Source organism: Erinaceus europaeus, assembly GCF_950295315.1.
Source record: "Erinaceus europaeus chromosome 5 unlocalized genomic scaffold, mEriEur2.1 SUPER_5_unloc_1, whole genome shotgun sequence".
NCBI lineage: Eukaryota > Metazoa > Chordata > Mammalia > Eulipotyphla > Erinaceidae > Erinaceus > Erinaceus europaeus.
Genome location: NW_026647112.1, coordinates 313633 through 330297, shown reverse-complemented (window position 1 = coordinate 330297; position 16665 = coordinate 313633). Strand labels below are relative to the sequence as shown.

The window sequence follows — 16665 nt, the reverse complement described above, 5'->3', positions numbered from 1 at the left end:
CACTTGAAATCAACACCACACTTTATTACCTCCTTTACTGTCTTTCTTGTCCCTGATTCTGTTCCTGACCCTTATCTTTGTCCCTGTCCCTCTCCTCTGTTTCTGTCTTGTCCTCTGTCTTTGCCTTCTCTCCTCTCCCTGCCCTCTCTTATGTCCTCTATCCCCTGTCTCTGCCCTCCCCTCTGTCACCTGTCCCCTCTCTTCTGTCCCCTGGTCTTGGCTCTGTCCTCTGCCATCTCCCCTATTCCCTATTCCCTGTCCCTGTCCCTCTCCCCTGCCTTTGTCTTTATCCTTCTTTCCTGTCCCTGTCCCCTATATACTGTCCACTTCCCCTGTCCCTATCCCCTGTCCATGCCCCCTGTCCCTGTCCCTCTCCCCTGTCCCTATTCCCTCTCCCCTGTCCCCCATCCCCAGTCCCTGTTCCTCTGCCCTGTCCCTTGTCCTTGTCCCCTGTCTCTGTCCCCTGTCCCAGTCCCCTGTTCCCTGTCCATCTGCCATGTCCCCTGTCCCTGTTCCCTATCCCCTCCTTCTGCCCTGTCCCCCTGCTCTGCCCCTACCCCCTGCCCAATCCCTGTCCCTGACCCTGACCCCCACCCTATGACCCCTGTCCCCTGCCCCTGTCAGGAGCCTAGGCAAGCAGGCACATTCCTGACTTGGAGGTGGGGGCTGAGTCCTCAGCCACAATGCCCTTCATGTCGTCGGGCATCTGCCCGTCTTCTCGCCACACGTTCAGCTCCCCAAACACTCCTGTCTCAATCATCTCCTCCTGCCAGGGCACTGGGCAGTTCCCGGTGGCAAACGCCTGGAAGAAGGCGGCATCACTCTGGTCCAAGACCACGCCCTTGACAGTGGAGAAGGCCCCCACGTCCTGGATGCTCTTGGCGTACACGGTCCTGGAGTCAGGCACGAAGGGGGGCGTCAGCAGTCCTGCAGAGAGGACCCAGTGAGTGCCAGGGTGCCACCCTCAGGGCGCCCGGGCACTGCGGATTCTCCAGGGCCAGCGGCCCTACCTCACCGGGTACCTGGGCCGTACCTCACTGGGTACCTGGGCCCTACCTCGACGGGTACCTGGGCCCTACCTCACCGCGTACCTGGGCCCTACCTCGCCGGGTACCTGGGCCCTACCTCGCCGGGTACCTGGGCCCTGCCTCACCGGGTACCTGGGCCCTACCTCGCCGGGTACCTGGGCCCTACCTCACCGGGTACCTGGGCCCTACCTCGACGGGTACCTGGGCCCTACCTCACCGCGTACCTGGGCCCTACCTCGCCGGGTACCTGGGCCCTACCTCGCCGGGTACCTGGGCCCTACCTCACCGGGTACCTGGGCCCTGCCTCACCGGGTACCTGGGCCCTACCTCACTGGGTACCTGGGCAGAGGGGAGTCATGAGGATCCAGAGATTCTGCCCCACAGGACACCTGGGGTGCGCAGAGCTGGGCGTGCTCCAGCAGTGTGGGTGCCCAGCCCGACCTAAAAGGACCTGACCTCACCTGCTCCCCTCCCCCAGCCTCACCTGCTCCCCTCCACCAGCCTCACCTGCTCCCCTCCCAGCCTCAACTGCTCCCCTCCCCCAGCCTCACCTGCTCCCCTCCTAGCCTCACCTGCTCCCCTCCCCCAACCTCACCTGCTCCCCTCCCAGCCTCACCTGCTCCCCTCCCCCAGCCGCACCTGCTCCCCTCCTAGCCTCACCTGCTCCCCTCCCCCAACCTCACCTGCTCCCCTCCCCAAGCCTCACCTGCTCACCTCATCTCAAGCCCCTGAACCCCAGAAATCCAGAGCCACAGAGACCTGAGCCCTGAGCCCCTGAGCCTGATCCCCTGAGCCTGAACCCCCTGAGCCCAACCCCAAGCTCTGCACCCCTGAGCCTGAACCCGAGCCCCAACCCCGAGCACTGCACCCCTGAGCCTGAACCCGAGTCCCGGCCCCAAGCTCTGCACCCCTGAGCCTGAACATGAGCCCCGGCCCCGAGCTCTGCACCCCTGAGCCTGAACCCGAGCCCCGGCCCCGAGCTCTGCACCCCTGAGCCTGAACCCCCGAGCCCCGGCCCCGAGCTCTGCACCCCTGAGCCTGAACCCGAGCCCCTGCCCAGAGCTCTGCACACCTGAGCCTGAACCCCCGAGGCCCGGCCCCGAGCTCTGCACCCCTGAGCCTGAACCCCCGAGCCCCGGCCCCGAGCTCTGCACCCCTGAGCCTGAACCCGAGCCCCAACCCCGAGCACTGCACCCCTGAGCCTGAACCCGAGTCCCGGCCCCAAGCTCTGCACCCCTGAGCCTGAACATGAGCCCCGGCCCCGAGCTCTGCACCCCTGAGCCTGAACCCGAGCCCCGGCCCCGAGCTCTGCACCCCTGAGCCTGAACCCCCGAGCCCCGGCCCCGAGCTCTGCACCCCTGAGCCTGAACCCCCGAGCCCCGGCCCCGAGCTCTGAACCCCTGAGCCTGAACCCGAGCCCCGGCCCCGAGCTCTGAACCCCTGAGCCTGAACCCGAGTCCCGGCCCCGAGCTCTGCACCCCTGAGCCTGAACCCGAGCCCCGGCCCCGAGCTCTGAACCCCTGAGCCTGAACCCAAGCCCCAACCCTGAGCACTGCACCCCTGAGCCAGAACCCGAGTCCCGGCCCCGAGCTCTGCACCCCTGAGGCTGAACCTGAGCCCCGGCCCTGAGCTCTGCACCCCTGAGCCTGAACCCGAGCCCTGGCCCCGAGCTCTGCACCCCTGAGCCTGAACCCCTAAGCCACGGCCCCGAGCTCTGAACCCCTGAGCCTGAACCCGAGCCCCAACCCCGAGCTCTGCACCCCTGAGCCTGAACCCCCGAGCCCCTGCCCCGAGCTCTGCACCCCTGAGCCTGAACCCCCGAGCCCCGGCCCCGAGCTCTGAACCCCTGAGCCTGAACCCGAGCCCCGGCCCCGAGCTCTGCACCCCTGAGGCTGAACCCCCGAGCCCCGGCCCCGAGCTCTGCACCCCTGAGCCTGAACCAGAGCCCCTGCCCAGAGCTCTGCACCCCTGAGCCTGAACCCCTGAGCCTGAACCCCCGAGTCCCGGCCCCGAGCTCTGCACCCCTGAGTCTGAACCCGAGCCCCGGCCCCGAGCTCTGCACCCCTGAGCCTGAACCCCCGAGCCCCGGCCCCGAGCTCTGCACCCCTGAGCCTGAACACGAGTCCTGGCCCCGAGCTCTGCACCCCTGAGCCTGAACCCCTGAACCCTGACCCGAGCTCTGAACCCCTGAGCCTGAACCCGAGTCCCGGCCCCGAGCTCTGCACCCCTGAGCCTGAACCCGAGCCCCAACCCCGAGCACTGCACCCCTGAGCCTGAACCCGAGTCCCGGCCCCAAGCTCTGCACCCCTGAGCCTGAACATGAGCCCCGGCCCCGAGCTCTGCACCCCTGAGCCTGAACCCGAGCCCCGGCCCCGAGCTCTGCACCCCTGAGCCTGAACCCCCGAGCCCCGGCCCCGAGCTCTGCACCCCTGAGCCTGAACCCCCGAGCCCCGGCCCCGAGCTCTGCACCCCTGAGCCTGAACCCCCTAGCCCCGGCCCCGAGCTCTGCACCCCTGAGCCTGAACCCCCGAGCCCCGGCCCCGAGCTCTGCACCCCTGAGCCTGAACCCCCGAGCCCCGGCCCCGAGCTCTGAACCCCTGAGCCTGAACTCGAGTCACAGCCCCGAGCTCTGAACCCCTGAGCCTGAACCCGAGCCCCGGCCCCGAGCTCTGCACCCCTGAGCCTGAACCCCTGAGCCTGAACCCCCGAGTCCCGGCCCCGAGCTCTGCACCCCTGAGTCTGAACCCCCGAGCCCCGGCCCCGAGCTCTGCACCCCTGAGCCTGAACCCGAGCCCCGGCCCCGAGCTCTGCACCCCTGAGCCTGAACCCCCTAGCCCCGGCCCCGAGCTCTGCACCCCTGAGCCTGAACCCCCGAGCCCCGGCCCCGAGCTCTGCACCCCTGAGCCTGAACCCCCGAGCCCCGGCCCCGAGCTCTGCACCCCTGAGCCTGAACCCGAGCCCCGGCCCCGAGCTCTGCACCCCTGAGCCTGAACACGAGTCCTGGCCCCGAGCTCTGCACCCCTGAGCCTGAACCCCCGAGCCCCGGCCCCGAGCTCTGCACCCCTGAACCTGAACCCGAGCCCCGGCCCCGAGCTCTGAACCCCTGAGCCTGAACCCCCGAGCCCCGGCCCCAAGCTCTGAACCCCTGAGCCTGAACCCGAGTCCCGGCCCCGAGCTCTGAACCCCTGAGCCTGAACCCCCGAACCCCTGAGTCCCGGCCCCGAACCCCGGCCCCAAGCCCCGGCCCGCACCAGCCTCCAGCTGCCTCCAGTCCAGGTCCTTGAAGAGAGGCTGGGCTCTCAGCTTGTCACAGCTGCCGCCTTGGAAGCCCAGCCTCCGCTCGGGGTCCTTCTCCAGCAACGCCTCGCAGAAGTCCCTGCTGGCCGGGCTGAAGGAGTCCGGGTACTGCACCCGCTCCGAGAGGATCCTCTGCTTCAGCTCCTTGTTCTCCACCTGCAGGGCCGCACCCGGGACCCGGGACACAGCCGGTCAGCCCCGCCGATCCGCTCCGCCCCTGCGGTGGGCACGCTGCCGCCCCCCTGCGCCCCAAGCTCCCTGCACGAGCTCCCGAGGGCCCACCTACCCGTCTGCTGAGAGGCCCCCACCCTGCTGCACCGCGGCACCTGCCTTCTCTCCTCGAGCTCGAAAGGGCCCTCTGGCCGCAATCATCTCATACAGGGTGACGCCCAGGGCAAAGTAGTCCACAGAGAAGCCGTACTCCTCACCACGCAGCAACTCAGGAGCCATGAAGCCTGCGGGACATGGAGACTCTGCGTGAGGACAGCAACAGGGACGGGGCATGGGGACATGGGGGCCAGGAAGACACAGGACAGAGCACCAGACAGGGACAGGGGGACATGGGGACAGAGCATCAGACAGGGACAGGGGGACATGGGGACAGAGCACCAGACAGGGACAGGGGGACATGGGGACAGAGCACCAGACAGGGACGGGGGACATGGGGACAGAGCACCAGACAGGGACAGGGGGACATGGGGACAGAGCAGTAGAGAGGGGCATGGGGACAGGGGGACACAGGGACATGGGGACAGGGGGACACAGGGACATGGGACAGAGCACCAGACAGGGTCATGGGCACAGGGGCAGTCTCCATGAGGACCCCAGACAGAGACACATCCCCCTAGCCCTCGGCCCGTGTGGCCCTTCCTGACCACCGAGTGCGCAGCTCAGCAAGTCCAGGGGTGTCTGGGCAGTGCTGGCCATGGCCCCTCCAAGAGGAGCCTGACCTCTGGGTCCACTCCGCAGCCTCCCAGCCGGGGTGCCCACACTCCATCCCCAGAGAGTGGCATCCTGGACTGTGGCCATGCTGAGCTGACCGCAGAGCCGTGTCCCCAGACGTCCGCGGTGGACACCGGTGAAGACAGGCTGTTTGGGGAGTCCTCAGCTGGACGACCTGGGTCTCAGCACCCAACCCAGAGACACAGACACCCACCCCACGTGACCGTGAAGGATGAGCGGGAGTCTGTGGACGTGTGGGCTCTGGGCACCAGACTGGCAGGGTTGGCAGGTGCCAGGAAGGTTCTGGAAGCCGTCCACTTTGCTGCACTGAGCAGCCCTGGGCTCTGAGCGCGCCATGCCCCCTGTGGCCAGTGGCCAGCGCTCGGCACGCCAGCGCCCTCTGGTGGCCCGACGGATGCTTGCAGAGGGTAAAGGGGTCTTTGGGGGGCAGGGGTCTCTGGGCTTAGCTGAGGGTCGCCCTACCCAGGGGCCAAGGGTAAAGACGCCTGACACGGGGGATCCCAAGTATGTTGGGACCATGTGTAAGCCTGACAGAGCTTAGGGAGAACCACCCCCGTCCTTGGATGGAGGTCTGAGAAGATACCCTCTTGGTGAGTCTCTCAGCCGAGTGAGCATAAGGGGGAAACTCAGACTTGGTTCTTTAATCTCGACTCTCAGGCCCACAGAAACCCCAGTACTTCCCTCCATTAACTGCAGGCCATGTGGCCGCCTACTTTAAGATTCACGCACTCAGAGTTCACACATTCCACCTCACCTTTTGATCCCAGAGGAAGAGCACATCCTGTCACACATCCTAACACCGGACAAGTGAGAAGCCCCCAAGACCTTATTTCCTGGAGCCCTTCTGATGTCTTTGAAGCCTCGTTCTTCCTTCTCTATCTCACCCCTATTCTTCTCTCAAATGCCTTTGGATCATTAAATGCCTGCGTCAGGAGACTAATTGTATTGATCTTTATGTGTCAACTCTTGGCACACCAGCCCCTGCCATAGGGGCAAGCTGACCTTTAAGAAACCTGTGAATTCTGACGTATGTGAAAACTGTTCTTTCTCTAGCCTTCTAGATCAACCCAAACCTCCCCCCAATAAAGGAGTGTGTTTGTACCAGAATCCCCCCCCCCCCAGTTTCTTTCTTTTCATGCAGTCTCTTGAACTGGTGATGGAAATTCGCTAGTTTACCTTTCACCTACGCGAGCTCCAACACAAGTAAAGGACAGAGGACAGCCACCTGGGGACACTGTGACCCAGAGTCTGGGGCAGGAGAGGGGTCAGCCCACACCCCATCTCTACCCCAGATGACCCCTGTTGTGACCCCTGGCCCCTTGGCCCCAGCTGACCCCAATATACCCCTTGGCCGTCCTGGCCCCAGCTAACCCCTGCCTTGTCCCCAGCTGGCCCCCTGTCCCCAGCTGACCCCTGTCCTGCCCACCAGGCCCCCTGCCCCCATCTGACCCCTACACTGCCTACCGGGCGTCCCCGCATAGCCCTTGGTCTTGGTCTGCCCTTCTTGGAACTCCACGGCCAGCCCAAGGTCAGAGATGCGGACATTACCTGGGGATAAGCAACCAGGTCACAGCAGGGCCCTGGGGACACTGGCAGGGAGGCGTGGGGGAGGCAGGCTAGGACTTGAGGGGTGAGCAGGTGGGGCCCCGTGTGGGTCTGGGGGGCCTGGGGTGGGTTGGTTGGGCAGTGGGGGCCTAGGGTGGGATTGGGAGGGCCCTGAGGATGGTGGAGGGTTAACGGGCAGAGGGGCCTAGAGGGGCTATGAGAGCCGGGGGTGGGGGCCCTGGGAGGGTTGCGGGGTTGGGGGGATGGGGGTTTGAGGGCCCTGGGGGGCTGAGGTTTGGGGGTGGGGAAGTGGAGAGGCCCAGGGAAAGAGCTGGGGACCGGGGTGAGGCCCGTGGGGGAGTGGGGGGGGGGTGGGATGCCTGGGGTGGGGGGGTGTGGAGGGTTGGTGGCCCAGGAGGTGCTGTGGCAGTGCAGGACCTGGGATGAGGTGCTATAGGCTGGGGTCCCAGGAGGTGCTGTGGGCTGGGTCCCAGGAGGTACTGTGGGCTGGGTCCCAGGAGGTGCTGTGGGCTGGGTCCCAGGAGGTGCTGTGGGCTGGGTCCCAGGAGGTGCTGTGGGCTGGGTCCCGGGAGTGCTGTGGGCTGGGTCCCGGGAGTGCTGTGGGCTGGGTCCCGGGAGTGCTGTGGGCTGGGTCCCGGGAGTGCTGTGGGCTGGGTCCCGGGAGTGCTGTGGGCTGGGTCCCGGGAGTGCTGTGGGCTGGGTCCCGGGAGTGCTGTGGGCTGGGTCCCGGGAGTGCTGTGGGCTGGGTCCCGGGAGTGCTGTGGGCTGGGTCCCGGGAGTGCTGTGGGCTGGGTCCCGGGAGTGCTGTGGGCTGGGTCCCGGGAGTGCTGTGGGCTGGGTCCCGGGAGTGCTGTGGGCTGGGTCCCGGGAGTGCTGTGGGCTGGGTCCCGGGAGTGCTGTGGGCTGGGTCCCGGGAGTGCTGTGGGCTGGGTCCCGGGAGTACTGTAGGCTTGGTCCTGAGAGTACTGTGGGCTGGGTCCCGGGAGTGCTGTGGGCTGGGTCCCGGGAGTGCTGTGGGCTGGGTCCCGGGAGTGCTGTGGGCTGGGTCCCAGGAGTGCTGTGGGCTGGGTCTCAGGAGTGCTGTGGGCTGGGTCCCAGGAGTACTGTAGGCTTGGTCCTGAGAGTACTGTGGGCTGGGTCCCGGGAGGTGCTGTGGGCTGGGTCCCAGGAGGTGCTGTGGGCTCGGTCCCGAGAGGACTGTGGGCTGGGTCCCAGGAGGTGCTGTGGGCTGGGTCCCAGGAGTACTGTGGGCTTGGTCCCGAGAGTACTGTGGGCTGGGTCCCGGGAGTGCTGTGGGCTAGGTCCCGAGAGTGCTATGGACGGGGGTCCCCGGGAGGTGCTGTGGGCTGGGTCCCGAGAGTGCTGTGGGCTGGGTCCCGAGAGGACTGTGGGCTGGGGTCCTGGGAGTGCTGTGGGCTGGGTCCCAGGAGTGCTGTGGGCTGAGTCCTGGGAGTGCTGTGGGCGGGGGTCCCGGGAGAGTGTGGGTGGGGGTCCCGGGAGAGTGTGGGTGGGGGTTCCGGTAGTGCTGTGGGCTGGGTCCCTGGAGAGCTGTGGGCTGGGTCCCAAGAGTGCTGTGGGCTGGGTCCCGGGAGAGCTGTGGGCGGGGGTCCCGGGAGAGTGTGGGCTGGGTCCCGGGAGAGTGTGGGTGGGGGTCCCGGTAGTGCTGTGGGCTGGGTCCCTGGAGAGCTGTGGGCTGGGTCCCAAGAGTGCTGTGGGCTGGGTCCCGGGAGAGCTGTGGGCGGGGGTCCCGGGAGAGTGTGGGTGGGGGTCCCGGTAGTGCTGTGGGCTGGGTCCCTGGAGAGCTGTGGGCTGGGTCCCGGGAGAGCTGTGGGAGTACTGTGGGTCGGGGTCCTGGGAGGGTGCTGTGAGCTGGGGTCCTGGGAGGGTGCTGTGTGCAGGGTCCCAGGTGTGCTGTGGGCTGGGTCCCGGGACTGCTGTGGGCAGGGATCCCGGGAGAGTGTGGGTGGGGGTCCGAGGAGTGCTGCGGGCTGGGTCCCAGGAGTGCTGTGGGCTGGGTCCCAGAGGTGCTGTGGGCTGGGGTCCGGGGAATGCTGTGGCCTGAGTCCCGGGAGTGCTGTGGGCTGAGTCGCAGGACTGCTGAGGGCGGGGGTCCGGTACCATTGTCATCTAGCAGCAGGTTCTCCGGCTTGAGATCTCTGTACAGGATGCTGTGCTGGTGCAGGTGCTCCAGGCCACTGATGATCTGGGCCGTGTAGAAGACAGCACGTGGCTCCTCGAACCCAGGCTGCTCTTCATTCACGTTGTAGATGTGATACCTGGGGGGCACGCTCCATGGGGGCCGTGTGTCAGGGACTGGGGGACTGTGCTCCATGGGGGCCGTGTGTCAGGGACTGGGGGACTGTGCTCCATGGGGGCCGTGTGTCAGGACTGGGGGACTGTGCTCCATGGGGGCCGTGTGTCAGGACTGGGGGACTGTGCTCCATGGGGGCCGTGTGTCAGGACTGGGGGACTGTGCTCCATGGGGGCCGTGTGTCAGGACTGGGGGACTGTGCTCCATGGGGGCCGTGTGTCAGGGACTGGGGGACTGTGCTCCATGGGGGCCGTGTGTCAGGGACTGGGGGACTGTGCTCCATGGGGCCGTGTGTCAGGGACTGGGGGGACTGTGCTCCATGGGGGCCGTGTGTCAGGAACTGGGGGACTGTGCTCCATGGGGCCGTGTGTCAGGGACTGGGGGACTGTGCTCCATGGGGGCCGTGTGTCAGGACTGGGGGACTGTGCTCCATGGGGGCCGTGTGTCAGGACTGGGGGACTGTGCTCCATGGGGGCCGTGTGTCAGGACTGGGGGACTGTGCTCCATGGGGGCCGTGTGTCAGGGACTGGGGGACTGTGCTCCATGGGGCCGTGTGTCAGGGACTGGGGGACTGTGCTCCATGGGGCCGTGTGTCAGGGACTGGGGGGACTGTGCTCCATGGGGGCCGTGTGTCAGGACTGGGGGACTGTGCTCCATGGGGGCCGTGTGTCAGGACTGGGGGACTGTGCTCCATGGGGCCGTGTGTCAGGGACTGGGGGACTGTGCTCCATGGGGCCGTGTGTCAGGACTGGGGACTGTGCTCCATGGGGGCCGTGTGTCAGGAACTGGGGGACTGTGCTCCATGGGGGCCGTGTGTCAGGGACTGGGGGACTGTGCTCCATGGGGGCTGTGTGTCAGGGACTGGGGGACTGTGCTCCATGGGGGCTGTGTGTCAGGACTGGGGGACTGTGCTCCATGGGGCCGTGTGTCAGGGACTGGGGGACTGTGCTCCATGGGGCCGTGTGTCAGGGACTGGGGGACTGTGCTCCATGGGGCCGTGTGTCAGGGACTGGGGGACTGTGCTCCATGGGGGCCGTGTGTCAGGACTGGGGGACTGTGCTCCATGGGGGCCGTGTGTCAGGACTGGGGGACTGTGCTCCATGGGGGCCGTGTGTCAGGGACTGGGGGACTGTGCTCCATGGGGCCGTGTGTCAGGGACTGGGGGACTGTGCTCCATGGGGGCCGTGTGTCAGGACTGGGGGACTGTGCTCCATGGGGCCGTGTGTCAGGGACTGGGGGACTGTGCTCCATGGGGCCGTGTGTCAGGACTGGGGACTGTGCTCCATGGGGGCCGTGTGTCAGGACTGGGGGACTGTGCTCCATGGGGGCTGTGTGTCAGGACTGGGGGACTGTGCTCCATGGGGGCCGTGTGTCAGGACTGGGGTTCTGTGCTCCATGGGGGCTGTGTGTCAGGACTGGGGGACTGTGCTCCATGGTGCCGTGTGTCAGGGACTGGGGGACTGTGCTCCATGGGGCCGTGTGTCAGGACTGGGGACTGTGCTCCATGGGGGCCGTGTGTCAGGACTGGGGACTGTGCTCCATGGGGGCTGTGTGTCAGGACTGGGGGACTGTGCTCCATGGGGCCGTGTGTCAGGGACTGGGGGACTGTGCTCCATGGGGCCGTGTGTCAGGGACTGGGGGACTGTGCTCCATGGGGGCCGTGTGTCAGGGACTGGGGGGACTGTGCTCCATGGGGTTTTTGTCTTGGCACTGAAGGGGGCAGGGTTTCAGGGGGCTATGACCCCGGGACTGGTAAGGGGTCCATGCTGGCTCCATGGGGTCTGTGACCCCAGACTGGGGTTGAGGGCTGACTCCATGGGCGGGGGGCAGTGGGTCCCCATGTTGTCTCAGCGGCCCAGCCTCTCAGTCTGAGCCCTGGCAGCAGCCCCCCAGCCTCTCAGCTCTGCTCTGCAGTCCTCAGAAACGTCCCCCATGTGCCCCCGACCCCCACTGCAGGATCACCAAGCCCAGCACCCAGGCCTCAGCACTGAGTTGCCCCTCGGTGGAGTGTGGGCAGCCTTGAGTGATGTGGGGGGTGTCACAGTGCTGTGTGAGCAGGGGCAGGGCTCACAGTGCGGGGAAGGACCTTCCCTGCCGCCCCCGGGTCCTCCTCTGCCTCCACGTCCCTGCTGGCCCCTTGACCCCATCTGTCACCCAACCCCATGCCCGCCTGCCCTGCCCCACATCCCAGCCTGTCCCTCTGTCCTTACCTGGCCAAATTCTGTCCCTGCCTGCCCCCTCCCCACCTGTCTGCCCCCATCCCTGCCTGCTCCCCTGCCCTGTCCCTGCCAGCCTGAATCCCCACCTGTCCAGCCCCTGGGTCCTAGCCTGCCTCCATCACCTGCCCCCCTGGGCCCTGGCCTATCCACCCATCTCACCTGCCCCTTCCATGCCCACCTGCCCACCTTATCCCCACCTGCTGCCCGTCCCAACCTGTCCTCCCATTTCGACCTGTCCCCTTCCTTCCTCTCCTGCCCCCCTTCACCCCACCTCCCTCCCTGGGCCCTGGCCTATGCATCCACCCCTCCCCACCTGCCCCTTCCATCCCTGCCTGGCCTCATCCCCACCTGCCCCCTGCCCCCCCGGCCCTGGCCTATCCACCCACCCCTCCCCACCTGCCCCTTCCATGCCCACCGGCCCACCTTATCCCCACCTGCCCCTACCCCAGCCTGCACTCATGACACACTGCTGGCGTGTGGCGCCCAGCCCGGCCTCACCTGAGGTCACCGCCGTTCATGAGGGTCATGACCAGGCAGAGGTCCGTCTTGGTCTCGAAGGCGTAGGCCAGGGACACGATGAACCTGCTGTGCACCTTGGACAGGATCTTCTTCTCCACCATGGCGCCCTGGGGTGGAGGAGCCGGTTGGGGCAGGACGTGGCCACAGCGCCACACCAGAAAGCAGCCCCGGCCGCCGGCGCCACAGAGGCCACGTGCCGGCACGCCTGCCGCTCCCGTGCCGGGCGACACATGTGCACGCGTGTGCCGTGCGGACACGCCGCCCAGGGCCGTGCGTGTACACACGTGTCCTCGCGACGTCACGTGCACACAGCCCTCCCCCACGGTGTCACGCGCACGCAGCCTCGCGCACGGCCTCACGCAGTGCACACGCAGGGCTCCCCGCGCCGCCCACCTGGTAGCCCTTCCTCTTCTTGAGCCGCTTCTTGTTGAGCTTCTTGCAGGCGTACAGCTTGCCGGTGGCCTTCATCTGGCAGGCGGACACCTCGCCGAAGCCGCCCTTGCCCAGCACCCGGAAGTCCAGGAACCAGTCCTGGCCGAGCGGCTGGGCCTCCAGCCACTTCCACTGCAGAAAGCGCAGGAAGTGCAGGCTGTCCAGGAAGGCCTGGAAGGGCCGCCCGGCCAGGTGGGCCAGCGTGGCCTCCAGCAGCGGCCCGAAGCGCCCGTCCCCGCCCGCCTCCCGCACCTCCCGCGCCAGCTCGGCCAGCCCCGCGTCTGGGGCCTCGCAGAAGAGCTCGGCCTTCGGGTCCAGGTGGTCCCGCAGGATGGCGCGGGCCTTCTGTGGCCGCAGGGCACCCTCGGCAGTGCCGTAGTCCTCCAGGGCCCGCCACAGCCCCAGGGCCGCGCCGTGGCCGCCCGCCTGCAGGAACTGCTGGAACAGACGCTTGCCGATGGGCTGCCGGGCGCACACCGCGGAGAAGCTCAGGTCCAGGCTGTGGCGCAGCCCCTCGCAGCGGGACAGGGCCGGCAGCCGCAGCCGTGCCAGGTACTTGCGGTCCCGCGCCGCCGGCCCACTGGCCCCGTCGAAGCTGCCGCGGGCGGCGATGAACGCCGAGTTGGCCACCACCGTCTCCAGGGACCCGAAGTCCATGGTGGCCGCTCAGGCCCAGGGGCGCACAGGGGCCATGGCCGGGGAGCCCGGCACAGAGCAAATCCCAGCTCAAGGAGGACACTGCCCTGGCCAGCAGGCACCTGTCTGCCGGACACAATCCCCTAAGCCGTACGGATTAGCCCGCCACCACCTCAGAGCAAGCGCCCCTGCTGATGACCCCCCCGCCCCCGTCTCCCGGGGGGACAGAGGGCACGGCCCCAGGAAGGTCCTGACCCAGACACACAGCTGTCCTCCCCGCAGGCCTCACCCCTGCCTGAGACAGACAGTAAGCAGCGGGGCAAGAGAACGGGGGCTCAGGCCATGGGCCACCAGGCCACCAGGCCACCAGGTCACCAGGTCACCAGGGCCACTGAGCCCCCAGGGCCAAAGGCCACCAGGTCACCAGGTCACCAGGCCACCCAGCTACTAGGGCCATAGTCCACCAAGGCCAGCAGACCACCAGGCCACCAGCAGGACCACCAGAGCAGCTGCCCTCAGGGTCAGCTCCACAGCCCCCCGCCTGAGGGTAGATGGACAGAGACAGAGCAGAACTGAGAGGGAGAGGGAACGGAGACACCTGCAGCTCTGCCTCACTGCTCGGGAAGCCTCCCCCCACAGGTGGGGAATGGGAGCTCAGACCTGGGTCCTTGCGCACTGTCACATTTCTCTCTGTCTCTATCCCAAATGAGTGCACAAGACAAACAAGTGTTAAGGTATTGATCTTAAAAAGAGGGGTGATAGGAGCTGCCGGCTGGGGAGACACCGTTAGCTTTGAGCTGTACAGCAGGCGGCCACTCTCGTAAGCTACTCCTGGTCTTCTTATAACGGTGCCTTAAACTCTGTGGGGTTCCCATCCCTTTTTAAAAATCTTTTATTTGGTTCGAGCCCCCGGCTCCCCACCTGCAGGGGAGTCGCTTCCCAGGCGGTGAAGCAGGTCTGCAGGTGTCTGTCTTTCTCTCCCCCTCTCTGTCTTCCCCTCCTCTCTCCATTTCTCTCTGTCCTAGCCAACAACGACGACATCAGCAATAAAACAACAAGGGCCACAAAAGGGAATAAATAAATAAAATAAATATATTTTTTAAATCTTTTATTTGTTTTGGATAGAGACAAAAAGAAATTGAGGGGCTGGGCGGCGGCGCACCTGGTTGAGCGCACGCTCCAGTGCGCAAGGTCCCAGCTTCAAGCTCCTGGTCCCCACTCGCAGGGGGAAAGCTTCCTGAGTGGTGAAGCAGGGTTCAAGCATCTCTCGGCCTCTCTTCCTCTCTGTCTTCCCCTCCCTCTCAAATCTGGCTGTCTCTATCCAATAAATAAATAAAGATATTAAGAAAAAAAATTGCGAGGGAAGGGAAAAAGAAAGGGGGAAGTAGAGAGGGAGGGAGACAGAGAGAGAAAGGGAGAGAGGGAGAGAGACACAGAGAGAGACCTGCAGCCCTGCTCCACCTGAAGATTTTCCCCTGCGGGTGGGGACTAGGGACTCAGACCCAGGTCCTTGTGCCTGGTGACATGTGAGCTCAACCAGATGTGCCGTTACCTTCTCTAATAATGTTACTTGTTTGCTTTCATTCATTCACTCACTCACTCATTCATTCACTCACTCATTTACTCACTCATTCATTCATTCATTCACTCACTCAGTCATTCATTCATTCACTCACTCACTCAGTCATTCATTCATTCACTCACTCATTCATTCATTCATTCATTCACTCACTCATTCATTCACTCACTCATTCATTCACTCATTCATCCGCTCACTCATTCATTCATTCACTCATTTACTCACTCATTCATTCATTCACTCACTCACTCAGTCATTCACTCACTCACTCATTCATTCACTCACTCACTCATTCACTCATTCATTCATTCACTCACTCATTCACTCACTCATTTACTCACTCATTCATTCATTCATTCACTCACTCACTCAGTCATTCACTCACTCACTCATTCATTCATTCACTCACTCATTCATTCACTCATTCACTCATTCATTCATTCACTCACTCATTCACTCACTCATTCATTCACTCATTCACTCATTCATTCATTCACTCACTCATTCATTCACTCATTCATTCACTCACTCATTCATCCACTCACTCATTCACTTTCATTCACTCACTCATTCACTCATTTACTCACTCACTCATTCATTCATTCATTCACTCATTCACTCACTCATTTACTCACTCATTCATTCATTCACTCACTCACTCAGTCATTCATTCATTCACTCACTCATTCATTCACTCATTCATTCATTCACTCACTCATTCATTCATTCACTCACTCATTCATTCACTCATTCATTCACTCCACTCACTCATTCACTTTCATTCACTCACTCATTCACTCATTTACTCACTCATTCATTCATTCATTCACTCACTCATTTACTCACTCATTCAATCATTCATTCATTCACTCACTCATTCACTCACTCATTCACTCATTCATTCATTCACTCACTCATTCATTCACTCACTCACTCATTCACTCACTCATTCATTCATTCACTCATTCATTCAATTGCCACCAAGGTCGTCACTGAGGCTTGGTGCCGGTACTATGAATTCACTACTCCCAGTGGTTATTTTCTCATTTTATTCAATCTTATTTTTGTCAGGTACAGAGAGAAACTGAGAGGGAAGTGAGAGACAGAGAGGGAGAGAGACCCCTGCAGCCCTGCTCCACCACTCCTGAAGCCTTCCCCTGCAGGTGGGGAGCAGGGCTGGAACCCGGGTCCTTGCACATGGTTGACGTGTGCGCTCAACCAGGTGTGCCGTCTCCTCCCCCCACGCTCATCTTGTACCCGCTGTGTGGCGTGGGGTCGCTCATGACTGGCACGAGGTCCTGTGGGGGAGTGCGTGCCACCAGCAATGTCTCTGACTTTATTATTATTATTTTTTATTATTTATTTTCCCTTTTGTTGTCCTTGTTGTTTTATTGTTGTTATAGTTGATGCTGTTGTTGTTGGATAGGACAGAGAGAAATGGAGAGAGGAGGGGAAGACAGAGAGGGGGAGAGAAAGACAGACACCTGCAGACCTGCTTCACTGCCTGTGAAGCGACTCCCCTGCAGGTGGGGAGCCGGGGGCTGGAACCGGGATCCTTACGCCGGTCCCTGCGCTTTGCGCCACCTGCACTTGACCAATGCCTCTGACTTCTACAGCCAGCCACTGTCTATCCCCATGGCCGCTCGCGTCGGCTATCTGCCTGCCAGACTCTCCCTCTGCTGCCTCTGTCCAGGTGGGGCACAGAGGAGACGCCGGTCAAACAGGGCGTAGGGACGCGGCCGGGACTTTCTGGAGGCTGCGGCATGCCAGGCTCAGCCCTGGGGAATGCCACGTGGGGCACTGCCGAGAGGGCCTTCGAGGCCGGGGGCTTTGTGGTACTGCTATCTGGGCTCCGTCCCCTCAGAGACGCAGGGGATGGATCAGTGCTGTCTGGGACCCTGGGGGGCTGGGAGGGGTCGGAACCCCTAGGTTCTGCGGGTCAACCTGCTGGCCACACACATTACAGTCACGTCCCCCGTCCCCACCTGCAGGGGGGAGGCTTCACGAGCAGTGGAGCAGGGCTGCCGCTGTCTCTGTCTCTCCCCTTCTCTATCTCCCCATTCCCTCTCAATTTTTCTCTGTCTTCTGAAAGAAAGAAAGAAAGAAAGAAAGAGA

General features: G+C 63.9%; 1 protein-coding gene across 1 annotated transcript; it reads right to left on the bottom strand.

Moving 5' to 3' along the window:
* Positions 1-628: 628 nt before the first annotated feature.
* GRK1 (G protein-coupled receptor kinase 1) lies at positions 629-12992 on the bottom strand. The gene is made up of 7 exons (XM_007537444.2): positions 12297-12992; positions 11883-12010; positions 8973-9130; positions 6753-6836; positions 4656-4780; positions 4280-4481; positions 629-927 (listed from the first exon to the last, which is right to left on the bottom strand). The coding sequence occupies exons 1-7, from the start codon at positions 12990-12992 to the stop codon at positions 629-631; spliced, it is 1692 nt and encodes a 563-aa protein (XP_007537506.1).
* Between the last annotated feature and the right edge of the window lie 3673 nt (positions 12993-16665).